Raw genomic sequence first — 27,751 nt, forward strand, 5'->3', positions numbered from 1 at the left:
GGAAGGTGGTCCTGGGTTCAATGTAGCCTGGGCTGTGGACTGAGCCCTCATAGCAACAACAAGAAAAAAAATCCATAAAATTAAAATAATCTAATTTATGAATAGTGGGAAGGCTGCACGCCCTCAATAGAAAGCATATTTTGAATTTAAAATTTCAATCTTTCTGGGGCAGTCCCTATGTGGTATGAAACTCTTATAATGCTGACCAGTGTGGTGGTGAACACCAGCTGTCCTGTGGTCACAATGAGAAGTGGTGGGTACTCTACAGAATTCTATGCAGCTAAGCTGAGATGTTTTACAGATTAGCTGTATTAAGGGCAGTTTTGAACCAGCCACAGCTCTGTCAGAAGAATGTATCCTAAGTGCAGAGGCATTTATCATGAATCTTTAGTCTCACATGAGATCCAATTTGTGGTGGAACTGAATACAAGTCTTTGGGTTTGAGCTTGTATCTGTGGAACAGTGGTGTTGCCTTCCTCATAGGACTGATAAGGACAGTGGGAAGTACTTTGCAGTGTTCTTAACATTGGGCAGGTCTTGGGCCCCATGGCAGAATAATACAAGCTGCAGGAATAAAAGGATGCTTCTAATGATAATGTTGCAAAGTTAGGGGCATAGTGTTTATCATCAGATGGAGACCCCAAGATTCAAATGGCAGCCACTTTGCAGGATGGCCATGGACAAGTTACTTAATGTCTCTGGTCCTCTGTTTCCCTATTTGCAAAATGAGGATTGTAAAATAACCTGTACTTTAGTGTCATTATAAGGACTAAGAGTTGATTCAGTTGTCGGACAACTAAAAACCATGTATTTTTAAAACCATAGATTACCATGTGGATTAAATGAGCCCTTTATTCAGTAAAGGGTAGCTATTTTCATCGTCATTGGTCTTCTGAGATAGATGGAGAGCTGTTGCTTCCTGTATGTCTAGTATGGAGATGATTTGGTGCAGTCATGCCTACACAAAATTTGTATGCAACATGCTTCCCTCCATTACCAGGCACTCTGTTCATTCTCCTGATGGGATGCCACCTGTTATGCTAATTATTGGCTTTGAATTCTGGAAGCTGGAGATTGGTGGTGGTGACAGGAGGGAAAAAAGACGGTGAGGTACAAGAGTGCTATAGTATTGGAAAAGTACATCCAATTGGAGTCAGCACAGTCCTTATTGTAGTCAGGTTCAATGAAAAACCTCTAACAATTGGATTCTGGAAAGGAAACCTGGATTGTTATGCAAGCTGCGCCATAGAGGATAGAGGGCAACTAGGTAGATAACAGAGAGAAGTTTTGTTGTGAGAGACTGTAGAAAGGATGGCTGACAAGCTGTGGAATCTCATGGCTGCTTTTAAAGCTGGAACGAAGGATATCGTGACTGGGTTTTTCATTCCAAGTAGAAACTTGGGGTCATTGGTCTCTTAGAATCCTTCTGTCTCTTAGGAGTTTTTCCCCTTTACTTTTCCTTAACAAATCGGAGTATCCCCTGCTTAAACAAACATACAACTTGCAGGTTGGTTTTACTTTATTGGGCTATTTTTCAGAATCATAAGACAAACATGGAATGTGGCTCCTGTGTGTTTAATGAAAGCCAGGAACAGTGTAACCTGTATGGTTCTGTGTTTCCAGATACCCTCCTCACGTTTCTACCTTTTTGGTCAGGAATACTTGTTCTCTCTCTCTCTCTCTCTCTCTCTCTCTCTCTCTCTCTCTCTCTCTCTCTCTCTCCAGTTCTCTCCCTCTCCCACCCCCACCTCTCTCTTGTATAGATAGGAGGGACTTTTAATGCTCAGAAGGCTTCTAAGAAATCACTTTCCAGTTTAAACATGTGACTGAGGAGTAGGGCTCTTAGTATGCACAAAGCTTTGATTCTAGTCCTCAACACGGAAAACAAACAAACAAACAAACAAACAAAAAAACCAATCCCCTGCAAACCAAACCAAACCCAAGCAGAACAAAACAACAACCAACAAACACAAAAAGCTTTCTGGTTTAGGCTATACCCAAAACAGCTAGTTCACTTAAGTTAACAATGTTTATTAAGACCTTCCATCACCTAGAACCTCCGGTATCCTAATTGGGATGCAGTCACTGTGACTCACGGGGCCAGAATCTGATTCCTACAGCAGAATCCTAACATTGTAACAACCACACTCCTGCCTCCCAGGACCGGATTCCCAGGGAGGGACCAGCAACAAGGAGATCAGGAAACTTTCTAACTATTGTTTGAGATAGAAAGGCAAATTCACAAGAGCCCATTGTTTCTGCCGTTGAAGAGAGAGTCAAGTTATCTGGAATGCCATGGGAGTGATCATTTCTGCTGAGTATGAGGATCACCGGAGCCTCGGTGGCTTGATTTTACAGAGAAAAGGAAGAATCCTGACCCAGGTCCTTTTCCTTCCTTCTAGAGACTAGCCTTGTAGTGGACTTCTCCACCAACCTTCCGCCTTTCCAGCCCCTGCAGGGCTGGGGAACTCTTGGATGCTAGGCAAATGCTCTGACACCCACTTAATCCTCCAGCCTCAGTGGTGGGCTTTAAATACTAGGGATTTACTAAGAACTTTGCTATGGGGTATGGCCAGGTGCTATACAATCATTCGTTCCTCTCATTGCTACTTCTTCCACTATGCCTCTGAGATGATACATTTATGGTAGTCATACTGCTAAAGAAATTGAGACAGAAACATGTGGCTTGTCTAAGTGGTAAGAGCTGGGTCTTGGAACCAAAGTCAGAGTCATCACACTCTTAATCACACTGTAACTTAGGGCTCACCTGCCTGTAGGAGTCTATGGGCCGAATACAGACTGTTGTGATTACTGCTTTTTTAAAGTAAAGTTTGTGGAAATAAAGGCATGCTAATTTCATTACATGCTACCTAAGGTTGCGTTTGTATTAGGGTGGCAGAGGTGAGTATCAGAGGAGAAAATGTGGCATATAACATCAAAAATATACTTGTTTTCTGGCTGTGCTATAACCACCACACTACCTGGCCCCTAGTATGTAGGAGCCGAGTGAGACAGATATGAAGCCAGAGTCTGGTTTTGCTACTTCTTAGCCTCCTTATTTGTACCATTGTTTCAGAGTTTCTGTATGCGATTCTCCATATGAAAGCTCTTAAGATCCTGTCTGGTTGCCTGGCACATAGTAAATACTTTCAAATTGGTAGTTAAAGTATTTTCAGTAGCATTGAGTCCAGATAGAATATAGTTCTGTGCCTGGTGCATACTGGATGTTCCCTAAGGCTTTTCGTTTGTCTTTTTCTCGTTAGAGTTTGCCTTTCTAAGGTCATGGGTTGCCGAGGAAAAGACTGAAATGCAAGTAGAGGTGTGGGGACAGGGAAGTTAAGAGGGTAGCTTGTGCTGGGAAGAGATGGACAGCAGAAGACTCACGATGGAACATGGTGGTGAATGCTTTGAGCCTAAACTCTGTAAGATAGAGTTGTGGGATGTGTGAGAGGGAAGAACTCCAGATCCCAGTGCATGATTTTGTTTACCCTTCAGAATCCCTGTCTTTGTGTGGCACATGAATGGACTCTAATTCCATCTTGAAAGATGTGGGGGTTTCATAAACATTTGCAGTGTGTGCTGATGGCTGCATTCTCTATGTTCCTGTTGAAACAGCAGAGAGCACATGATTGGTTTCCCGAATGAGACTCTAAATTTCTGTGGGGCTTAGATGCCTTCGATGCTTTACTGGTATTAAATAATAAAGAGGGTTGAGAGGGTAGAGCATGTGTGTGCAAAGCCATGAAGCTTGATTCACAGAACTCAAACGTTGAAGGGGTACATGCTTATTTGTGATGGGTATGTAGGTATGTTTCTGCCTGTCTTGGGTTGGGGGGGTTACCTAAAATGAAGGGAGAATCAGTTTGAGAAGTAAGGTGTTTCCGAAATAAATAGAGGGATTTAATTAAGTGACAGAGAAAAAATAGTTAGGAAAAAATGTGACAAGAGGAAAAAGAGATGGCAGGGCAGCAGATAAGGGAGCTTCTTGTTGGGAAGAGGTGTGCCTCTTAATTATGTAGAAGTAATGAGCATGATGAAAATTCTCTCCATTCTAGAGGCAAATCTTTGGATCACACTTATTCTGGTAACCATCTTTCTCTCATGTCTCTGTGGAAGTTAGCATTCCAATTTCAAGAGGAGTTTCTTCCCAAACAACTCAACTCTTGCCAGTGTCTAAGAACGGAGAGAAAGTTAAATTTTTAGGTTATACTTGGAACCCTCCTTTATCCAAATGGGATACTTACTTCCTGTAAGCGATAATAATGACCCTCAAGTAAATTCTTGCCTTTTCGAAACAGTCTTGAATGGAAAACTTATGGGTCTGGAAACAGGAGTTATCGGCAGGTAAGGCTATAAGGGAGTTACAAGGAAGCAGCAGGGAGGAGGGAGGGAATTTTCTCCAAAGTCATCTTTGTTTCTGCGGATTGTAACATTGAATTGAAACTGTATCAAATGAGTATCCACAGTGTATATATATGACTGCAGTACTTGTTCCTTGGCATTTGCCACTTGCCTTCACTGAGGTTGTCCTCTAATGCCCCAGAAGACTACATACGAAGAAGAGGAGCTGTCGCCGACAAACTTAGACTCTCTGGCTTCTCCTTGAGGTATTGTATTCCCCTTCCCATTTTGCTTAAATCTCAGATAATTTATTTAGTATATTAAGTCAGTCTTAATGATATTTCTTAACATGTCATATAGTCATTGTGCTCCAAGGCTTGGGAAATGAACTTTAATGCTGTATTTGGGCTTCCATCTACATGACCCCCACAGCAATGAAATGATGATCACCTGTCCATCATCAGAATTGTGTATCAGAAGGATCATGTTTTACAACATGAAAAAGAGGCTAGTCAAAGGAATGCCAGTGGGGTGATCAAGTGACTGGAGGCAGAGGGACTGAGTTGGAGTCCCTTCTGATGGTCCAGGTGAGAGCTGGGGCTCACAAGAAGAAATGGGAAAGAGATAGAAATGAGCAGACAGTAGTATGAAAAGTGGAAGAAGAAAGGTCTCGGTTTATTCAGAAAGATGATATCTCTGTTAACAAATGACTAAGGGGAACCTCGGCATGAGGACGAAGCCTCAGTTTCAGACTGATATGAATGAATTTGTTTTCGTTAGTATGACCTACTTTTCCATAGTGAATTGAGATTTAGAGAGCATTCCCAGAACACTGGGATCTTGGCTCTAAAACTTGGAATTACCTGGGGGGGGGGGATAGAGTGAGTTGGTTATGTAAGTTGAGTCTGTGCTTAATTCACGATGTTGCAGACAGTGTCTCTCCCGCGGTCAGGCCTATAGATGTGCTGTGGAGGAGGTAGAAGAGACAACAGAGCCACAGATGCAGTTTGAGAGTTGCTTGCATAGAGATGGTAATTGAGACCTCAGAACTGGGGCAAATTTGTAGTACGGCATTGTAACTACCTCAGACCCCTTGTGAAACAAAAAATGGTATAAAGAAATGAATAAAATACGGGAAGGTGTAAGTGAAAAAAAGCAGCAGGATCGAGAGTCTCTGGCACTCTTCCATCTGGTGATCCTCCTCTTATGTGAACATTGCAGAAAGAAAAGAATAAAAGAGAAAGAAAGAAAAAAGACTGTGAAAATTGTGTCACTGGGACTTTAATATGTCAGCTTAACGGGGATCCAGGGTTTACTGAAGGTGTTACTTTGTTCTGGTCACAGAGAATGCAAGCAAACTGAGCTAGATTGGGAAAAGGACTTGGAAAGCCCTCAGCTCTCGTGAGCTGGTACATCCCGTTTTGCAGCCTTCATAAATTCCTTTGTGCATCTTCCTACTGCTCTGTGGTAAAGTCCAATAAACAGTCAGCGTTTAAAGAAATGAACAGAAGAAAACACATGTTTAACTAAAAGGTAAATATGTAAAACACCAAAAAAAACAAAAACAAACAAAACAAAACAAAACAAAAGACCCAAACAGCACAGTAGGGATGAGCAGTCTGTTATCACTAAGCATCCATGACACCATTAGGTATGGATGACTACTCATGCTCTGGTCTCGATTTTATCATCTTGTTCTTTCATGATCAACAGAAACTTTCAATATCCTATAATAAGCCAGGGTTTTACATGGATGGCCACCTATTTCCTTACAGTGGGATTGATATGCTAATGTCACAGGGTTCAGAAGGTCTACAAATCCTAGCGCTTAGTTAGCTTTGGAAAAAGCACAGAAGGCTCTTTACTGCAATTCTAGTCTATCCATTATCTTTCTCCTGAACCGTGGATTGCACATGCAAGCCCTAGCTAAGTCTCGGGTAGATAGGAGCACTGCTTCCATATCTGTTACAATGTTATTACAAAGTATAAGTGTCTTTGAAAAAGTCCAGAACATGTGACTGGGGCAAAAATATACTTGCAGGTTGGGTGTCACAAAAAAACACATCCCTTGCTTTCTTGAGGGATATCATAACTGCTTCCTGTGTCACACGACAAATATGGCTGGGTGCAGTGGAGCTGAAGGCAGTCTTGTTTCCTTCTGCAGTGGGGTAAGATGGGGTTATACTCCTGGTTTTGCTATATATGATTCAGAGAGCAGCCCAAAACTGCCAACTTGGGGAGGTAAGGGCAGATGCAAATTATGGGAGTACAGGGCTAGAAGGAATCTAGAACTGAGTTTATCCTTAATGAAAAGTGACTGCGAATTAGCCAAAGCCTAAAGTCTTGAATTAAGGAAAAGACTTAAACTTAGGAACTCAAAGTACTTATGCCTAATCAAGACCTATTTATGCTACTTAAGAATAAAATTTAACTATACCTAAAATGTAGATATCACTGTTAAAAGTTTAGTTACCTAATTTAGTTCTAAATGGCTTCTAAAATATAGTTAAGATTTTAAAAGGCCTTAATGTGAAACTGGATCCTAAGTATAATTAATATGCGTTTAAGTATTATTAATCTATAGCGAAGATCTTTGGTTAAAAACTGTTTAGATAGGTGTGGCGGCACTTCTTCAATTCCAGGCCCTGGGAGGCTGATAGGGCAGGAATTTTGGGTTTTGAAGCCAGTCTGATATATAGAGAGTCCCAGCCAATCAGGCTACGTAGCAAGATCCCATTTCAAAACCAGAGAAGTTCTCAGGATTTAGTTCAGCGGTAGATTGTTTGCTTAATGTATACAAGACTCTGGGTTCCATCTCCAGCACCAACAAAGGAAAAAAAGGAGGTAGGCAAAGTGGCACATGCCTTTAATCTCAGCAGTCGGGAAACAGCAAGGGCAGCAGCAGCAGCAGCAGCAGCAGCAGCGGCAGCAGGAGTAGCAGCAGCAGCAGCAATTGCATGGTACAGGGGCATGAGCACGGGCAACAGCAGGGGCTGGGGCTGGGACTGGGGCTGGGGCTGGGGCTGGGGCTGGGGCTGGGGCTGGGGCTGGGGCTGGGGCTGGGGCTGGGGCATGGATAGGAATATGGGCTTGGGCAGGGGCAGGCAGATGTGAGTTTGAGCCTTGTGTAAGTAGTGAGTTCTAGTCAGGAAAGGGCTACATAATTAAACCCTTCCTCAAAAACTGAACCAAAAACGAGTGAATGATCAAACATAAAAAAAAAAAAAAAGCAAAAATCCCTAGAAGGGGCAGTGGCATATGCTTTCACTCTGAGCACTTATGAAGCAGATAATTTTGTGCATTTGAGTCCCCCAAAAAGGGTAGATATGGTGTCAAATGGCTTTAAATCTCAGTATTCAGGAGGCTGGAGTGGCAGAGGCAGAGACAGGCAGATCTGCGCCCATCTACATCGTGAGTTCTAGTTCATCCGGGGCTGCGTACTAACACCCTGTCTCCAAAAGCAAACAAAACAAAACGAAAAAAAGAGTCAATCTTAGGTTTTAAGATTTGTTTACATCTATTCAGTGTCAGTACCAGGAAAGCCTAAGTCAGTGCCTATGAACTGCCAAGTTAAGCCCTTGCTAGGGTCTTAATGTAACTAATCTTTGAGTATCATGTAGTTACGTCTTAGCAAGTTCATAAACATCGTCACAGTCACCTGGAGACTTACCTAGGAGCAAAGTTGATTAAGATGTAATAGAATGTAGTTAAGGTGTAGGAAGGGTCACAGTGTAGTTAAGGGTCAGGTCATATACGGTTTGTGATAGTGTTTTATTTTTAAATCTCTGTCTGTCTCTCTCTGTCTCTGTCTCTGTCTCTGTCTCCGTGTTTGTTTAAGGGTCAGTCAAGGTTTTAAGGGTTTGAGACTATTTTAAGTGTGTGTGTGTGTGTGTGTGTGTGTGTGTGTGTAGGTATGTGCACAGTGAATGCAGGTATTTGCAGAGGCCAGCAAAGGACATTATATCTCCTGTAGCTAGGATGCTAGGAACCAAAATTGAGTCTTCTCTAAGAGCAAAAAGTTATCATATGCTCACATTGTCACTCCAGCCACCGACTTTATTATTATATCCTAGTTACATTTGGACATTCTCTGTATACCGTACCTAGCCTTAGGGCTTAATAGCATTCTGGCTAGACCTAAACTGGGCTCATACACTACCTTGGCCTTAAACAGACTCTAATATTTTAGTAGACCCAGGTCCTGCCTAGAATTCAATTAGACTTGATTACATCTTAACAAAGTTTAGGCTTTGATAAGTCTTAACAAAGTTTAGGCTTTGATAAGTCTTAACAAAGCTAATTATTGTTGTTAGTAAGACTCCTAGTAAGCACTAGTCAGGGCTTATGCCTGATTCAGGCTGGGCAGAGCCCTGCTAAGCCTTAGCTACAGTCTATTTTAGCTTCATTCACAGTCCAGCTGAGCTCTCATCAGGGTCCAATCCTACTTTCAGTCACAGTACAGCCAGATCATTGCAACAGTATTAAGCATAGTTTAGTGGAAGTCAAAACTTAGTTAAATTTAGTTGTGTCTATATGAGACTTAGGACTTACACATTGCCTAAGACTCCTTATGATCTAGTTGAAATCTAGTGAACTCACTAAAGACATAGCCAGATAGGTATTAAACACACAATCTGCTCAGACTATCATTAGTCTTGTCTAGAATCTTAGCAATGTTAAGGCCTGTCAAAATTCTTATTAAAGTACGGCTGAAGCATGGGTCCACTTAAAAGCTACATTGCTAAGTTAAGAGCTCTTTAGAGTTGGTAAATCCTAGGTAGTTATAACTGCTAGATCAAGCTTGGTTAAACTCAGAGCCTAGGACTATGTTGGGTCTAGTAAGAGCCCCTGGACTTCTAGCCTGGTGGTAAACTTTGTCAAGCTCTAATCACAGTCTATCTAAACCCCAGTGAAGGCCTAAAATTAATAAAGTCTGAGGTACGGCATACGTAAGTCCTATTAGAGGGTGGTTAAGAGTCAGCAAGTGCCTGAAATCTAGGCAGGACCTCAGTCTGTGTAAGTATTATTGATCAGAGCCCAAAGACTGTAGCTAACACCTAGGTCTAGTTAAGGTTCGAGATGACAGTTGAGCCCTAGCCAGGGTCGAAGACTTGTTTAGGTATACAGAGAGACCAGTTAGACTTCTATGCAAGAAAAAAGCCTGGTTCTGTTTTATTAACAGTTAGGACATAGTTTGGGCTTCAGCCTCATTCATATAAAATTTAGTCTAATTTTGGTCTTGGCAGGGGCTAAGCCTAGTAAAGGGTTAGTTTGAGTGCATTTAGAACTTAGCTAGTGTAAACGTCTCAGCCCTAGTTAGAGCTTAATTCAAACATTTCCAGGATCTACCGCCACTTTAGATTCTTTTAGAACCCAATGATTCAGGTTTAGTTAGAACAGACATAAGCTCTTTTGAGCACATAAGGCTAACTTAGGTCTAGTAGGAGCCCAGACAAACCCTCTCTCAGGAAATAAACCTATTAAGTGCTATTCAGAATGTAATTAAACTGTTTATACTGGCTAGTTTCATGAGTCAACTTGACACAAACTGGGGTTATCACAGAAAAGGAGCCTCAGTTGAGGAAATGCCTTCATGAGAACCAGCTGTAAGGCATTTTCTCAATTAGTGGTCAAGGTGGAAGGACCCAGCCCATTGTGGGTGGTGCTGTCCCTGGGCTGGTGGTCCTGGGTTCTATAAGAAAGCAAGTTGACCAAGCCAGGGGAAGCAAGCCAGTAAGTAACATCCCTCCATGGCCTCTGCATCAGCTCCTGCTTCCTGACCTGCTTGAGTTCCAGTCCTGACTTCCTTTGGTGATGAACAGCCATGTGGAAGTGTAAGCTGAATAAACCCTTTCCTCCCCAACTTGCTTCTTGGTCATGATGTTTGTGCAGGGATAGAAACCCTGACTAAGACACTGTTGTAACTTCAAAAATGTAGTTTAACCCTGACTAAGACACTGTTGCAACTTCAAAAATGTAGTTTAGTTCTCCTAAGAGCTTATTTAAAGCCGCAGGAGTTCATAAATACAGTTTAGTTCTCTTAAGGGTTTAGTTAAGATTGTCTAGGGACCAACCCTCATTGAACTGTAAGTAAATCTAGTTGAGTTCTATACTGGGCATAGCTCTAGTTATGTCAGAAAAATAGGTAAAATCTTGCTTGTGTCTGAGCCTAATTTAGCCCTAACATAGTTAAGCCCTAGTTTAGGTATAGCCAGATGTTAATTATGGCATAACCTGAGTGTGAGTGTAGTGATTACTCAGGTATAACTAAGTCTTTTTAAGGTATAAATAGGGTCTCACAATCAAGTGCCAATTAGGGGGCTACTTAAAATCTCACTGATGGGCTGGAGAGATGGCTTAGCGGTTAAGAACACTGACTGCTCTTCTAGAGGTCCTGAGTTCAAAAACCCAGCAACCACATAGTGGCTCACAACCATCTGTAATGAGATCTGATGCCCTCTTCTGGTGTGTCTGAAGACAGCTACAGTGTACTTATATATAATAAGTAAATAAATCTTAAAAAAAAAACCGAGTTGATACTTACACTTAGTTGAAATATAATTAAAGGATAATTATGTTATAGGCAGGACCTAGATTTAGTTTAGCCTGAGTCAGAGCCTGGTTAAGCCCTCACTGAAGCCTAAGCCTAGTTAATTTCTAGTTTTAACCTAATTATGTGCTAGGAAAGTCTTAGCAATCACATGCTGTTATTGACTTTACTTTAGACTTAACCAGGGTGTAAGTGTAGCTACAGTATAATTGAGCCTGGGTAACTTATAGGCAGAGCTTCAGTGTAGTTAAATGTTAGATTTTACTTAAAGCCTAACTAAAGACTGAACCCAGGTTAAATCTGGCCAGAGCCCACTTAAACCCTACTGAGAGCCCAAACCTAGATCAGGCATAGTCTGCTCAGTTAAGATCTAGACAGAACATTTCTTTAAGTACTAGTTAGCTTAGGTAAAATCTTGTCAACTCCATTAAGGCACAGTCAAGACCTCAAACATACTTGCAATGCAGTCATAGTATAGTTAGCTGGGCCTCAGCCCCATTGAGATCTGTCAGAGTCCTGTTAGGGTATAGTTGAGGTCTCATTCTCGTTAAAAGCAAACTAGTTTGGTTTAAAGCACACTTATTTTTTAAGTATTAAAGTGTGTTTGTCAGTGTTTGGTGTAGTTGAGTCTTCGGTAACTCCAAATAAAGACAAAGTCTAGTTTAATTCTAGGGCTGGCTCCCTGAAGGATTATTCATGGTCCACACTTACGTGTAGTCAAATCCTGGTAGTACTTGCATAATTGGAGACTGATTTAAGGCCCAATGTTAAGTTTTATACAGAATCTATTTATGGCAGGGCCCACACCCATGACTGTTATGAAAACGTCGTGACAACACAGTTAAATCTTAGTCAAATCTTTTTTAAGGTACACCCAGAGCTTAAGAATACTTCAAGATTATCCATCTTGATAAAGACCTTATTGAGTTAAGGTTAAATTGTAACACTATTCTGGCCTAGTTAAAACCTTGACAGTCCAGTTAAAGCCTAGCTAGGACCAAATCCTAGTTAATACCTCCATAGGGACTGAAGCTAAAGTCTAGTTAGAGCTCCAGTTTATACTAAGCCTTGTTCCAGTTGTGCTAGAATATGGCAAGGGTCTATGACCATTTTAAGGGTGACTTAAGGAACATAAGACCTAGTCAGCCACTGAGAGTCTTCTCTAGACCGCTCAGAAGTCCAGTAAATGCACCATTATTTCAGCTAAGGCCCAATCAGGCACAAGCTGAAGCTTCAACAGGTTCTATTTAAGTCTAATCAGAACCCAAGACATTTAAAGCCCTAGCCAGCCCTATTAAAGTTTGACTAGGATGTAAACATAGTTTAGGCTATTCACAACCCATTTTAATCCCACCCAGATCTAAATCTCCATTGAGATCTTGTGAAAACTTTGTTAGTCTCTGAGCTGGGCTATAAATCCAGAGAAGGTGTTGTGCGAATCTCTCTGGAATGAGCACTCTGACATCAATGAGCGCAGAAGAGAGGAGCTGTCTTCACTGGAGAACTGAAGTCAGGGTAGTTCCAGAGCGGTCTCCGTGCCAGGTCCAGTTTCTGTTCTCATTTTATACTCTAAAACCACAAGGTAGGGTGAGCAGGCAATTGAGATTTTACGGAAGCGTACGTGGAAATCAGCCTGTGGTTTTTCAAGGCAGATTTTCCAGCTGACAGATGTAAAGCTTTGGTGGCCAGGTTGTTAAGGGTAACAACTCATTGTTTCAGCTATTTCTTCAGGTCATTCTGTTCCAGGTAGCAAGGGAAATCACGCTTGGAACTGAGCAGTACAAATAGTGCTTTAAGGAAGTCGAATAATTGGTCTTTTCTGCCTTATTTGGCTTCATTTCCTCCTCTTCACCTTCATAATGCCTTAGGAACCCATCTTGAAGAAATGGGTGGGTATTCCTGGCATATCATTTATAGTTTTTATTGCTTTCATTTGAGTTCTGATGAACCTGACTGGCCAGGGTGTTTGTTTAAGATGCATGGTCCTAATAGAAATCCTAGCATTATTATTAGACGAGGCTCTATCAGCAGAAGCCAGCTAGGTCTCGCGTTGTCCATATTGTACTTCTTTGGCTCCCATTTCTACCTCCTAGCCTTAATCCTTTCTAATAACCTTTTGGCATTTTCCCATATGAACTCTGACGATTAGCATAAAAACAGCGGTCCTCATTTAAAAACATGAGGATGCCTTCCTTTTCAGTGGTAATCAAATCTAATTCTCTTCTGTTTTTTTTTTTTTTTTGGTGGGGGGGGGGCGGTCATCACTCTCAATGAATCTATCTGATTTTGCAGAGGAACTGTGCTCTCCTGAACAACTGTTAAGTCATTTTTGATTTGAGTAGAGAGCTGGATTTGTTGAACTTGTTGAATAACTATTGTGGCCACACTGGTGGTCATAGACCCTGTCAGAACCATTCCCTAAAGCACAGGCAAAAAAAAAAAAAAGTACACGGTTCTCTTATTTCTTGACTTTAAGGGATGTAAGAATTGCTTAACTCTTGCTTCCTGCGAACACACATTAAGCCTGGGGCCAAGAATCCCAGTTCACAACTGTCTCATGCACAGAAGGTGTAAATATCCCAGAGGCTGGCAAAGTGTGTATGATTAAGAGCTCCTGCTCTATTAACTTGTCTGGTACAGTCCTTTTCTTTTCCTACAGATTGGGTTTCTCCTATGACCTGACTAAGTCATCAGTCCTGTTAAACATGCCCCATTTGTGTTGTTAGTTAGGTTTTGGTTAGTTATTCCTACTCCAGTATAGGTAACCTAGCCAGCATCAGATCATATTTTGCAGTCCTGACCTAAGGACAGGTCTGTTATGTAAAGGAGCTCATGGCTGACATTTACTGTAGTCAGCCTTTTCCGAAGTGGAGCACTGGGACAGAATTAGTTGGCTTTGTCTTGTTTATCTTTGTCCTGTTTACAGACTGGTTCAAGGGCCATGTGTGTGGTGGGGGTGGCAACGGAAGGGCTTAAAGTCTTAACTCTGTTAACCTGTACCATCACAATGACTGGAACCAACCATACATAGGGTTCTTAGAGGGGTTCTCATGCCTATGCTTGACCAACCCATTCTGAGGTCATCACTTCTCCCCATGAAGGGCTTTTCTATAGTCAGTTCCTGTATTATTCCTCCCAGTTTTCCCCCTCAAGGCCCTTTAAGGCCTTAAATACTTGTTCCTCTATGGAGATTCCCTTCCAGACTTAGTGAAGTTAAGGCATAGCCAAGTCTAAGCCTACGTAAATCCTAATAGCATCCAGTTAGCCTAGTCATGGGTTATGCTTGGCTAATGAATATATTTAATACCTTGCCAGGATATAGAACACACAGACAGAAGGCCTATAGGCCTATTTAGAATCTAATTTCAGATACGGAAAGAGTTTGAGCCTACATAGTGTTTTTTTCTTTTCCCTTTCTTTCCTCTTTTTCTTTACTTTTCCCCCCTACCCATCTCTTTCTTGCTAAGGGGTATCTTAGTTAAATTCTAATTAGAGGCTAACTAAGGCCTCACAAGAGTAGAGACAAGGTAAGGTTAAATTAGGACCTATGTCTACTTAAGGCCAGTTACATCCTATTCATGGTCTCAGTCAAGTTAAGATTTAGTGCTGACTACAGTGTCCAAATTATTTCAAGTTGCCTAAGACTTTCTTCATTGAATGACAAAAATCATGAGTCCTGTGAAAGCCTAAATCCTGGAAAAAAATATCATTAGCTACTTTAATTGAGTTTTTTTTTTAATTTTTGCCTAGAATTTTATGATTTACAAAAGTTCTTTCAAAAGTTATCTCACTTGATGATCATAGCAGCCATTGAGACAGGTACCCTCACCATCCTTAGTATACAGGAGACAAAGCACAAGTTTACAGAAAGTTAATTCTTCCCTCAGTACTTAAGAGAGAACGTTTCAGTGTGTATCTGAACTCAGATCACACACATTTATGTTTTGCCTAAATTGGAAGGGTATTTCCCCACAATTAAGAATTGTCTAAAGTACAAAGGTTATAGTTGCCCAAAGTGTTATCATCTTTATTTCTGATAAGGCCTGAGAATCATGGGAAGCTTAAGTGAACTGTCAAGGTAAGGAAATATTTAGGTTTGAACCTAAGTCTCCAATATCTGTCCTTCTTAAACACATGTCTCTTTCCTCCACTCTTCTTTGCCAATGTCAAATACTTCTGTACATGCCTGTGTGGCTGAAGTTACCATGCATTCATGGCTCAATGATGTTTGCATTTATGTATTACTAGCAATCTATCACTCGTTTATGAGTTTGTATTTATATTGACACTACTGCTTCCAGTGTAAGTTCATATATGAAATTGTTTGCTGTTTTACTATGGTCCTCAGAGCTGATAGACCAATAGCTTTAACTTTCATTCCTTATATTTACTGTGATTTGGGAAGGGACACAGAAGACATATCTGGCTTCCTTTAGTAATTCTTAGGACAGTTACTGTATACCTCCCTGTACAGTAACATTCTAGATCCCAAGACAAAGATCCAGGCGTTCTTCTTTGATACTGTGGATTCTGTTGCCAGAAGGCACTAAAGACTTGGCTTGCCTTTTTCTGGCTGTGCCGTTTCTGTCACCTCCTGTGAGCTTTACCAGGGGGTGACAGGCATTTCTATTAAAAAGTCGGTATGTAAATATAGATGTATCTTTCACTATATTATCCTCAGGACAAAATAGTTGCCACCCCTGCAGAATGCAGCAGCTTCTGGATTAGATGCTGGTGGTAGCAGTGTGCCAAGCATGAAGTATCCTGTTCTTCTCCTGCCAAATAACTGCCAGCATCGTCTTTAGTGGTTCATTTAAAAGGACACTTTCTACTCTTCTTGTATGGCAGTGGCAATGCAGAAAAGCTTTTAGCATAGGCAATTAGTGGTACAGTGGAAGAGGCCATTGGGATTTACTTTAGGTCACAGATACTTGCTTGTACTGTAATTTTCTCGTTTGTGTTATTATGTTCCTGTAGAGAACGGTTCGGTGTAATGTATCATACAAGAGGAAGGCAGAGTGACTTGGGAAAAACCCAGCTGACTCATTACTGGATAGCCAGGCTACTGAAATTGTATTTTCTATCTTGGAGAGACTGACAATGGGATTCCTAGTCTCTGGATATTCACTTGGAAGTTTTACATATAGGGTCTATAGATGATTTTATGACTTTATTCTAATTGATCAATGACATATGCTATTAGAAAGCATTGGATATGTGTCTGTCCTAACAAGGTATTTGGAAGACTTTCCCCAAAGGATTGCTTTTCTAAGCAATGGAAAGTGCTTCAAATCAGGTTCCAGCTTCTACCATTTTCCAGCTGTGCACCTCGGATCGTTTGGCTTATGTGGAGTTTTACTTTCTTCAATGCATAGTGGAGGTATAGTCTCCTCCCCTATTACCCCGTTGACCTCACAGTAATTTGAAGATTCAATGAGATGCCATATGAAATATGATTGGGTTTCTGCTCCGTCATTTGTGCAAGATAAATATTTGTCTGATAAGACTACTATAGGTAAATGCATGTGCTATGGTTCCCAGAAGGAAGATGCTGTAAAGCCCTGGGAAGAGCTACTGTGTAGAGTTCTGGAATCATGTTTTGAAGCCACTGAAACCAGAAAGGCACATTCTTTGGCAGATGGTGCAAGCACATTTTCAGGCAGAGAGGAGGACTGTATTGTCTCTGATCATTCCTGTTGGTAAAATGGATGAATGCAGTCTCTCTTGGCCAGCTGGCATTTACAGAAAGAGAAAGGCAGCCAGAACTCCCGGGCTCAGTCTTGTATGTGTCAAGTGTGTTCTTGAAGTTTAGAACAAAACTCAGGCCAGGAAGGTAAGGGATAAGACACAGCATGCTTTTTCCCCTTGTCATTTGAATGAGTCACATAGGAATGTTTGAAAGCCTAGATGAGTTTTGGTGAATTCACGGTAGACATACTGTAAGATGCCTTCATTGCCTAGAGAGTGCCTTCTCCTTACATCTTTCTCAAAGTCTGACGTCATTACCTGTTGGTAGTTATGACATGAATTATACCTCTATTACTTCCTTCCAGGTTTTGCTAAGCCTGCAGGCATCTTTCCCCCCACCTTCTAGGAGTCACTATTAGTAACCAGGATGCACCATGTCTTACTTCCTGGATCCTGGAATTTCTATAGCACAATCACACAGCTAGCATCTATAAGGCATTTACTGTGAACTGGGAAACATTCTAAACTTCTTCGAGAACTAAGTCAAGCAATTTCCCTGTTCTCTTTATCCTACAGATAAGGAAATGAAGGCAAATATAGCTTAGGGAAACTCTGCACTAGTAAAGTTAGGATGAAAATACAAGTCCGTTTGGTACAATATATTACGCTTAGAGTCACTACTATCATTTTGGTGTCTGCTAGAGTATTTTTCCTCATCAAAAATCTTTTTCCCTCTTAGAAAGCTGAGGGAAGAATCAGGAATTAGGACTAGGACCTTTTTCTTACTATGCTCACTTATGTTTTTACTTCCCTTATTTTCTGCCCTTTCTCCCGTACTTGATACTATTTGAAGACCAAAACTGTTTCTGGAAGCATTACATCTTTCCTGGCTTCTCTGGGGACTCTTGCAGCAGCTAAGCTTCAGAGACAAGCCTGTTTATGTTTCCCCAAGCCAAGATAAGGGAGCTGACCCCATGGTTGAATACTATGCTGAAAAACTGTGTGCCCGACTAACACAATGACAAAGAGATATTTGCAAACTACTGTTGGCCGGCAGTGACTATGTTGTTTTTCTGCAGGGTGAGCTAGAATCTAAGATTGTCTCTGCAGCAATGAACAGATTAGAAAGGGGAGGAAAGAAATGTAGAAGAACTTGCTTTAAACTGACTACAAGGACATCCCTACTCCCTCTTAATTTGGTTTCTGTTTTTAATTTTTGCTGTATCTTTTCAAGAAGGAGCTGTGTTTAGCTCTTCAGCTCCACACTTCTTTCCATTTTCCTTGATAAAGTCAAGATGGCTCATTGACATTTCGAATGTCGGTCCTATAGCCTCACTGCATACAGTTGTTTGTAAAGGCAACTTTAAAATATAGATGCAAGGACAAATCTTGCTGATTATTTACATTGTATCTCCCAGAGATGCTCCTGTTATATCAAAATAATAGGGTAGGTCTTCTTGATGTTTCCCTGGAAGTGGGGAGGGCAAAGAGAACATATGTGTGTCCAGAAGTGGTTTTTTTAAATAATAATTTCTTATTCATTCTTTGAGAATTTCATACAATGTATTTTAAACACATTTACCCTCACAACTGCTCCCCTGACCACAGTCCAAAGCTTCTCATGCACTCCCAGCCAACTTTGAGGTTATTTATTGACTTTTCTTCTTTCCCTACTGAGTGCAGTTTGTATTGCTCTAGGCCTGCTCTGGCTCCAGACAGAGCCCCAGCACAGAGGATGGGGGAGGTGTGATCCCACCACCAGCTGAGGAGCCATTAAGAGAAGTGGTGTTTATTTAAGCATTTAAATTAAATGCTTGTGACCGAATGGTACTGCAGCACTGCAGAAGGGAGCAAAGCAGAAAAAAGTCTATTTGTGAATACGGAACCAGCACCTGTACTCACCAAAGGCACATTTTAATCACTCCCATATAACTACCTCCGGTCCCCTTGGATATGAAGTAATTTACCTTGCCTGCCGCAGGCTAGCTTATCGACTATAAACATGGGCCCAGCGGATTTGGATTTCTTTGCTCCTTTTCTGTTCCATTGTTAGATACTTGGTGCCAGATTTCCGGATGGAAGCAGTGCCAAATAGCAGACTAAGACTTTCCGTGAGGAGAAAATGGTGGCTTTTCATTAGTCAGGCTGACGAAAGTGAGATGCAACGATTCCAGTTATCTGTCAGATACTGTCACCTTTACTCCAGCTCCTTTTCCACTACTTGTAAGAGGCAGGTTATGTCACATTGCATCAATTAAAATCAGTTTGACAATCAGGCCCTCTTGTCATTGCATTGACATGAAGTAGAGATCCACGTGAGGTGAAGGACCCTTCCTTCTCTTAATGTTACGCTTCATTTCCCTCACATCCATGACAGGCTGGTCAAACAATACTGACAACACTCATCGTTGTTTTAAATTTATCTAAATGAAATGGTGGGATATATACTATACTTTTACACTTCTGGTTTCTCTTTACTTTCTTTTACGTGTATTCTGGTAGAGGTTTACATTCTCTAATTTGGGTATCTACTTAGTAGGAATACCACAGGTCCATGAGATAGAGGTAGTCTTAGCTTTAGAAGTTACTAGCTTTTAGTAGTTACTAGCTTTTCAAAGTAATTGTAGCAGCCAACACGTTCATCTGCACTTGTATGTCAGTTCCAGTGGCTCCATTGTTCTGTGTTTCTTATTATAAGTCTTTTCGGATGTACCTATTCCTGTAAGGTTTGGTATATCTCTTTATAGATTGAATTTACGTTTATCTGATGAGTAATAGTAACAAATGCCAATCTGTGTACATGTACGTCATATCTCTTCTCTGAAGTAGTGGTTAATTTCTGTTGTCTTGATTATGAGTAAAAATATATGCATAGAATAGGTATCAACCTTCTATTGGGAATACTTTCTGAATATTTTACTATCTTATAATTGACCATTTTACTCTCTTGAGGTATGTTTTGATAGATAAGAGCTCTTCACTAATTTGGGATAAATTTTGCTTTTTTAAGATCATGAAAGTTTTCTCTTGTGGTTTGAGCTACATATTGGTTTTATAGTTTGGGTTTAAGTTTTCTACCCATTTCAAATTAGCTTGTAGTCTATCCATGTATCAGTACTATGTGATTTTAACCTCTGTAGCCATAAATTTAGCCTTGCTATTTTTATTTTTTAATTAATTAATTTTTAATTTTTATTATGATATAACATTGTATAACTTTGTGGTATATGGCAATTTCTGTATGTGCATACAACATAATATTTCTATATATGCACATAAACATGTACTGAGAGGGTTTTCTTTTTGTTTTACTTTATTTTGTTTTTTCTTCTCTGTTTTGTTTTTCCCGACTCTGTGTAACTCGCTGTCCTGGAACTCGCTCTGTAGACCATGTTGGCCTCGAATTCAGAGATCTGCCTGCCTCTGCCTCCCAAGTGCTAAAAGCATTCCCACTACCTCTTAGGTAGCATGCACTAAAAGAAATAGGGTAATTAACATGTTTTTTCTTTAAGGTTTGTATTTTTTTAAGTTACTCTTGTCTAGTTACTCAGAAAATATACATTTGGCTGTGAACCTACTATGCCACAGAAATCCAGAACATACATGTTTCTCCTATCTAACCCTTTACCCCCCATCCCTGTGGCCATTCCCAATTTTTAGTAGTCAGTATTCTGCAGTAGAATTGACATTTTTTAGCTTCCACGTATGGGAGGGACTATGCAATGTATGTCTTCTTTGTTTCAGATTTGATATCTAGTAGTATACATGTTGTTCCTTAAGAGGCCTGGCTCTTTGCATAGGCTTGTATATATTTTAGAATAATTTTGCTCAAAGTGTCCTTTAAAAGTAGCCTTGAGCTTATTGACTCACTGGCTTCCTCCATGTCCCTCTCACTTCCAATACTAGGTACCTTTTTGAGGAGTGTGCCTGTGTCAGTAGAGCTTCCTACCCAGGGGCCAGCCTAGGCCTCAACTTATCCCAGGTAAGAAAAACTGCCAACGCATACCTCAGGCTTCCAGTGCGGTAGCCTCCTGCAACTGCTGACAGCTATACTGAAATTTCTTATTTGTTGGTAGACACCTTTTGCCTTTGGTCCAAGCTTTATCTTTAACCAGAATTAGCAAATGCCACAGAAAAGAAAATGCTGGCTATTGTTAGCTCCCATTAGAGTTTGTACTTGCTTCCACCCCTCCTTAAGTCTACTGATCTTGTAATTTGTTCCCCCTACCCTACCTGCATGTGTTTTATAATTTTTGGTTATTGCAGGAGTGTTTGTGGACTATTTGAAAGCAGAACTCCAGAGATCACTTTCTAGGACAACACCTTTGTCCATCTTGACTTGATTACAGGTGAGTGGCTTTCAATCCTTTAGAGAAATTCACAACACCAGAGGATGGGGGAGCAAACACACATATCTTTGAACCTCCATGAGACTATTGATTATGACATGGGTGCCATAGGATCCACTTCTCTCCACCAGTTGTATTAGACACAGTCAACTCCTAATTTAGCTGATTTCTAGGGATATCAAGTGAAGGAACATTCCCAGTTCTATTCCTGATTAGGAGAATGAGGTGTCAGCTCTGGACTCATTAAAGCAAGTGTGTTAGGATAGACATGCATATGTATGCCCATTGACATAGGTCTTTGGAAGTTAGTCCTGGGCTAACTTCTATTCCAAACCATGTGGCTGGCCATAAGTCTGGTAATACCTAATGATTTTCAATTTTTCCAATCATAACTTCATATAGTTATTTTATTGGGAGGATTAGATGCACTAATGGGTAAAATTGGTTTCTTGGTGCTTTAAACCTTTCTTCCACATATTTGAGTATTTGTTAGTTTAGGCATACCATCTCATCTGACAAGCTTTTAAGGTAGGGGATAGATTCTGTTTGGTTATTCAATGAAGGGCAACATACAGTGAAATGCACAACTTTTAACACTATCAATCAATGAAATCCATCAATTTCATGTTTTCATATGACCTAAAACTTTTAAAAATATAACCATTGACACCATCGTAGACAGTTAACTTATGTGTCTCTAATTACTTCTCATTCTCTTAGACACAATTATTCCCTTATTTTTTGCACCATAAATTTTCTTAAATTGTATATGAACAGGATGCAATGTGTACTCTTCTGTGTCTAGTTGTTTCTACTAAGTATAATATCTTTCCTATTAATTAATGTCTCTATTAACAGTGTGCTTCTTTCTATTTCTGTTAGTGTCCTACTGGGTGAATATTCATCAACTGCCTAAATTTTGGCAATTGACACAATTATTATCAACAAGTTCTGTAGCACCACTGGTCTCATGCCACAATTGGTCACCACCATAATCAAATGCACATCCTCATTTCTCATCTAAGTCAATAGACCATTGTCAGCTCCACAGGATTCAGTATCAAGAGATCACTTGCTATAGCTTTTTTGTATATTTTATCCATTGAGAAGACTGCTGAGATGTAGAACCAGTGTTAGCTCCTTTAAGAGCTGGTAGACTTATTGATCATATAGCCTAGTTAATAAGAATAAATGAAGAGCTTTTACAATTTATTGCACAATAACATCTGTTCCCAAGATGCAGGACAATTAGAAACCTTAATGAATTAATATTTAAAAACACCAAAGTCTTTAGCAATTCAGATACAAATAGCCATGAATCAAAGATACTAATAAAAACAGTTAAAGACTCTGAGTGATGATGTATCCTTTCTCAATGGAGGTGTTCAGGAGTGATATGCAAACCACCTGTGCTCATTTTATGCTGAAGTCCCCGAGCAAAAATAAATATCATGGGAATCCAAAGAAAAATAGAGACACTATATCCTCGTTAGGCTGTCAAAAAAGAATGGTAGCCAGAGATCTCATTTAACCTCTTGGATGGGTCTTGGTAACTATACCCTGTAGCAGTAATCTGGCAGAGTGGATGAATGGTCAAGGATACTGATCTTTTTTTATTTGTCTTTTTCCATTATTAGGTCCAATTGGCTGTTTGGCACTCCAGTGGTGATTATAATAATAATAGACTACTAGTATAGACATTTTGTGAGGTTAACCAACATCACCAAAAAGTTTTATAGTCCTGCTAGACTCTAGACTCACTGTGTACTTGATTGCAACACCTGTCTGAGGCATGGAATCTGTGTCAATCCCTGCGCTCGTTGCTGGACTTATTGATTGTGTAGCCCAGCTAATAAGAATAGCTGAGGAACTATTACAGTTCATCTCGCAGGAGCAAGCTCCTTCTGTGCAGCCGAATCCTAGAGCAGAAGAGGCAGAAGCAGTCGCACTTCCTCCTGAGGAAGATTCCCTACCGGATCTTGCGGATCTTTCCGACTTAGAATCCATCCTTTCAGTAAAAGAAGATGAAGACCTCATCCTTGACATGGATGAAGCTATGATAGATATCAACGAGATATATGAGGATATACTTCCTGCGATAAAGGATGATACAGAAAGTGAGTGAGAGCCAGCGTGTGAAATTTATCATTTTTCCATTTCTTTTTTCTAAGCTTCAGAAATAGCTGTTTTATTCTAGTTCTGCATAGTTTCATCATTAAAAACTTTTAGATTAGGTAAACCTTGATTCCTTTATGACAAAATGAATATTTCTAAGTTTTAGCCAAAAGACTGGCTTTAGTTAAATAGTTCTTGCTTTACTTGTACTATTAGGATTCTTCATGATAAGACCAAATAATATCAAAGAGAAGAATCTACCTAAGAATAGAATGAAGAACTGATGAACCCGACCAGTACTCACCCCCAGTGTCACTGCTCTGCGATAAATAGAAATTCTGAGGGTAGTGCTCCCCAGAATGGTATTACAGTGAGTATTTTCTCACAGACACTGCGACATTGGCACATTGTATCTTACAGAGGGAGGTTTTTTTATGGCAGAGTAAGTAAATCATTCTGGGACTGTAGTGTCTACCAGGCAATAGAAGTCTAGAAAGCTTTTTCCAGATTTCCATGGGCCAAACTTTTGAGAATTCTAGTGTCAAGATATTGAATGAAAGACTGCTGATGCACTCCAATCCACACATGCTGATGTGTGATGAAACTCTCTTACAATATTGTGCTCTGATGGACTGTTGAAGCTGGCACCAAAAAGCAAAGGAAGAAGTTCTAGAATGGCAAGGCAGGGACTATCAAAGACTTCGTCAATGGAAATCAGTGATTAAATCATCAGCCTGGAGATAATGGTCTACAAGGGGAAGTAGACAGTGTGCATCTTCTTGTGTGTAACTGACTTTAAGACAAATACTTGGGAGGCTTACTGTGGTAGGACTGTTACAACCTTAACCTAGCAATGTGTGTTATTAAGAGGTAAAAATATAAATGAGATGTAGACTTGTATTGAAGCACAATAACCCTCCACATGTCAGGAGGGTGAAATATGGTATTTGAAGCACCCCACACTGAAAACAGAGATCAACTAAATAAGTGTGCAAGAAATTTACCTATTATACCAACTTATGCCATCCAATCCTTTTACTTCTATGGACAGGCAGGATAGCCTTCTTACCAATTTATGAAAAATCCTAAAATACATCATAGTTAAAAAGATTAATAGGGCATTTAATACAGATGATTTCAGAGCCAACTAACATGGCAGATACATGACAAAAATACACAGAACAAATGAAAATTATGCCAAAATATGATTAGTGGGGTTAATTGCATATTATAGTAGGCAGTATACTGTAACACCTTGCTACAATAACTTTAATGAGCAGATTGAATCTTATCGTCCCAGTTTAGAAAAGATTCTAGGTACACAAGTACAGACAAAGAAGCAAATAGGCGATGCACTGAAAATTAACCTAATTTTGGTAAGGAGATTGGAGATCGCAAGATTGGACAAAGCAAGAAGAAACAGTTTTCTTTTTCTATGCCAGGAGGAAGTGTTAATAAATAATTGTAATTATTATAATTAGTGGAACAGTTACAATTATTTCTCTCTTTCATAAGAACACTTACCAACAGTAATAACGGTAGACCTTCACGAAAGTTTAAAAATAATCTCCACTTTTATAAGTAAGGACTTAGTAACAACTAGGGGAAATCTATACTGCCCCCAGGGAAATTTGCAGTATAGGAGATGGGGTATAATTTTCTGTCAAAATGACACTCAAATTATGATTAACTGAACAAAATCAGGAAAAATATCTGGAGAGAGAGAGGCCACCAGTCTACTATATATTGGTGAGCACTTTACCTGATAAACAAGCATTGCTCTGCAAACATGTAGACACACTCAAGTGTAGATAGTAACCCAAGTACAATATGGGCTTTGTAAGGTTTCCACAATAACTCAATAAGACTTAACGTCAGAGAGCACGAACCACCGATAAACTCAAATAGGTCATAATAAGAGAAATGTGTAAGTCTACGCTCGACAAAGCCTTAAACAAGTAATGGACAGTATTGTTCTTACCCATCAGTAAAGGAAGATGCTGCAAGTTCGTATGTGGATCTGCTTTGCCTGTTGCATTTCAGTATTTGCCTTGATTGTGTAATTATGTGCACTTAAGAACTGTTAAGATGCAACTCTATCTCAAGACATGGACTGTTGTATTGAGTATGTTTGCTCTATGGAACTGGATTAGAAATAGACTTAAAAGTGACAAGGAACAATCTTAGCAATAAGAAATCCCTTAAGAACAAGAGCTAGTGGGGAAGGTATTTTCAGTAGAGAGAACATTTTAAATTGCTAACAGTTAACACTAACAGTTAACACAGTTGTTTGAGACGGGGTTACTTCCTCAGCGAGCTCGTTTACCTGTGCCCTATGAAAATTAGTCAACTGTAAGATATTGGTAGAAGTAACTAGTTGGTAATTGACATAGATTGAGAAGATAGTTAAATTAAAAGGTGAAATAGAAACCATATGCTTATTGGATGTCTCTGAGATGTTGACTCTCCTTCAGAAGACTGAAGTGAATAACTAGTTCATTATCCAAGTAGCCTCGTTTTGTATCTTTGTGAGGTTACGGCCAAAGCCAGATTTTGTACGGCATAGAGAAATAGGGAGGGAGCAAGGTTCTATATTCGGAGTACAACTTAAAGGTGTTAAAATCAGGAAAGATCGGCTGTTAAGTGACTCTGAAGTACACAGTACAAATTGTCATTCCGTAGCTGAGGTATAGGAGCTGCTGACAGTATATACGTGCATCTTTGCATTTTTATATGTAACCATTTCTTCAAATTATTAGGTTATAATCACTTAAGATCTTTACTGACTATTCTAAACCGCTTAACTTTTTTTTAAAAGAGATTTTAGCTAATAAACTCGAATTTAAAAGCCAAAGAACTTGTGGTCACCTTCAATTACCTTGTAAATTTCTAGGCTACCAAACGGCTGTAAAAGGACTCTGTTCCACAGAGTAAAGTCACTGAGAATGTTGCATCAAGTGCCTGACCATCCACTGTGTTGTCAGATGGTCTCTGAGAACTCTATAAACATGGTTCTTCATTTGTAAAATGAAGACTACACCTTTGCTGCGTACTTCTAATGGTAGAAATGAACAAACAAAATGATACCATTTTGAAAGTCCTTTCCATGCCTGATATAATGGGCTAGAATATATGAAATTAAGACGTTTAAGAAGTCATTCCATACCAACAAATGCCAGTATAAAATCACCTGAAGATTGAATTCTTATGTAAGGACTATTCAATAGTCAGCACCTGTTTCTAAGAGATGAAAACTGCCTCATCGTACTATTTTATGTGAAAATTATAATTTGCAATTGGCTTTGGTTTAATTCTTTGGAGCCTAATCTTTCACCAAATGGCATTCTTTTGAAGAAGTCTATTTGAATCCAAATAGGAATGATCGTGAGGAAAATCTACAGTGAAAAAGCCCTTTAGAAAGGGGTTTGTAACCCATAGGAAGAACAACAATATCAACCAACCAGAACCCCAAGATCTCCTAGGACTAAACTACCAAGCAAAGAGTACACAAGGAAAGTCCCATGGCTCCAGCTACATATGTAGCAGAGGGTGGCCTTATCTGGCATCACTGGGAGGAGAGGCCCTTGGTCCTGGGAAGACTCGATGCCCTAGTGTAGGGGAATGTTAGGGCAGGGAGGCAGGAGTGGGTGGGTGGGTGGGGCAGCACCCTCACAGAAGCAAGAAGAGGAGGACAGGATAGGGGATTTTCGGAGGCGAAACCGGTAAAGGGGATAACATTTGAAAATAGGTAGATAAAATATCCAATTAAAAAAAAGAAAAAGCCCTTTAGAGAAGAACGAGTTTGCTTTCACTTTCAGCCAAGAAATTTTTCCTGAGGTGAACAAGAGTACTTGAGTTCAAATCCCACAAACCCACGGGGAAAAAAATGCTGGGCATGGTTGTACATGCCTGTAACAACAGTGCTGTGTGTAGAGGGGGAGGAGAGGATATGATAGGCATGACTATTAGAAGGTTTTTGGCCACCAACTTAGCTTGAAGTTCAGTGGAAGAGCCTGCCTCAAATAAAGCAGGTAGTGATGGAGTAGAACAATCATTGTCCTCCTCTGATCCCTGGGTATATGAATGAATGCTACACCTCCACTCACATATGGATATATCAATATGTCATACCTGTGGATGCATACACTCAGACACTCACGTACATACCTAAAAATACTATTAGATGCGTAGAAGGAAAATGAAGAATCATAAGAGAAAAAATAAACTGAAAACGAGATAAAATAAATGACAGAAGGAAGGAAGGAAGGAAGGGAGGGAGGAAGGAAGGAAGGGCTAAAAGGAACTTCAGAGCCGGAAGTGGTGGATCATGTCTGTGAACTCAGTACTTAGGAATTGAGTCAGGTGTCTAAGGCCAGCCAGAGCAGCCCCACAAATACACATGTGTGTGCACCTTCCCTCCCCCACCCCTGCCACCCCCCACCAAAACTAAGGAAAGAAAACACATAGAAGAATAATAAATAAAAATTAATATTCTTTTCTTCTCAGTTTGTTAGGACATACAAACTACACGCCTTTCATGAAATTTTTTCTTAAAGTTTTTGGAAATATTTATTTATTTTCTGTCTATGGGTATTTTGCCTGTATGTATGAATGTGTACTACAGGCATTCCTGGATCCCACAGAGGGTAGAAGAAAGCACTTCCTGAAACTGGAGTTAGAGATGGTTGTGTCACCACGTGGGCCCTGA

The 27,751-nt window shown here is 40.1% G+C and overlaps 2 protein-coding genes across 8 annotated transcripts in view; one reads left to right on the plus strand and one right to left on the minus strand.

The window, feature by feature from the left end:
- The window catches only part of Trpc5 (transient receptor potential cation channel, subfamily C, member 5), a 284,811-nt gene that overhangs the window by 74,516 nt on the left and 182,544 nt on the right, over positions 1-27,751 (minus strand). The gene's annotated exons all lie outside the window — the stretch shown is intronic.
- Positions 4,488-25,897, plus strand: Trpc5os (TRPC5 opposite strand). Of its 4 annotated transcripts, XM_008773477.3 has the most exons (5): positions 4,507-4,607; positions 5,686-5,874; positions 20,486-20,561; positions 20,846-20,928; positions 22,566-25,897. In XM_008773477.3, the coding sequence occupies exon 5, from the start codon at positions 22,721-22,723 to the stop codon at positions 23,051-23,053; it is 333 nt and encodes a 110-aa protein (XP_008771699.1). In that variant the 5' UTR covers positions 4,507-4,607; positions 5,686-5,874; positions 20,486-20,561; positions 20,846-20,928; positions 22,566-22,720; the 3' UTR covers positions 23,054-25,897. The 4 variants fall into 4 exon arrangements, with proteins under 4 accessions (XP_006257452.1, XP_017457859.1, XP_008771699.1 ...); XM_006257390.4 differs by lacking the exon at positions 5,686-5,874 and having other exon boundaries at positions 4,488-4,607; XM_039100325.2 differs by lacking the exons at positions 4,507-4,607; positions 5,686-5,874 and adding an exon at positions 5,889-6,509.

Source organism: Rattus norvegicus, chromosome X (genome assembly GCF_036323735.1).
Source record: "Rattus norvegicus strain BN/NHsdMcwi chromosome X, GRCr8, whole genome shotgun sequence".
Classification (NCBI taxonomy): domain Eukaryota; kingdom Metazoa; phylum Chordata; class Mammalia; order Rodentia; family Muridae; genus Rattus; species Rattus norvegicus.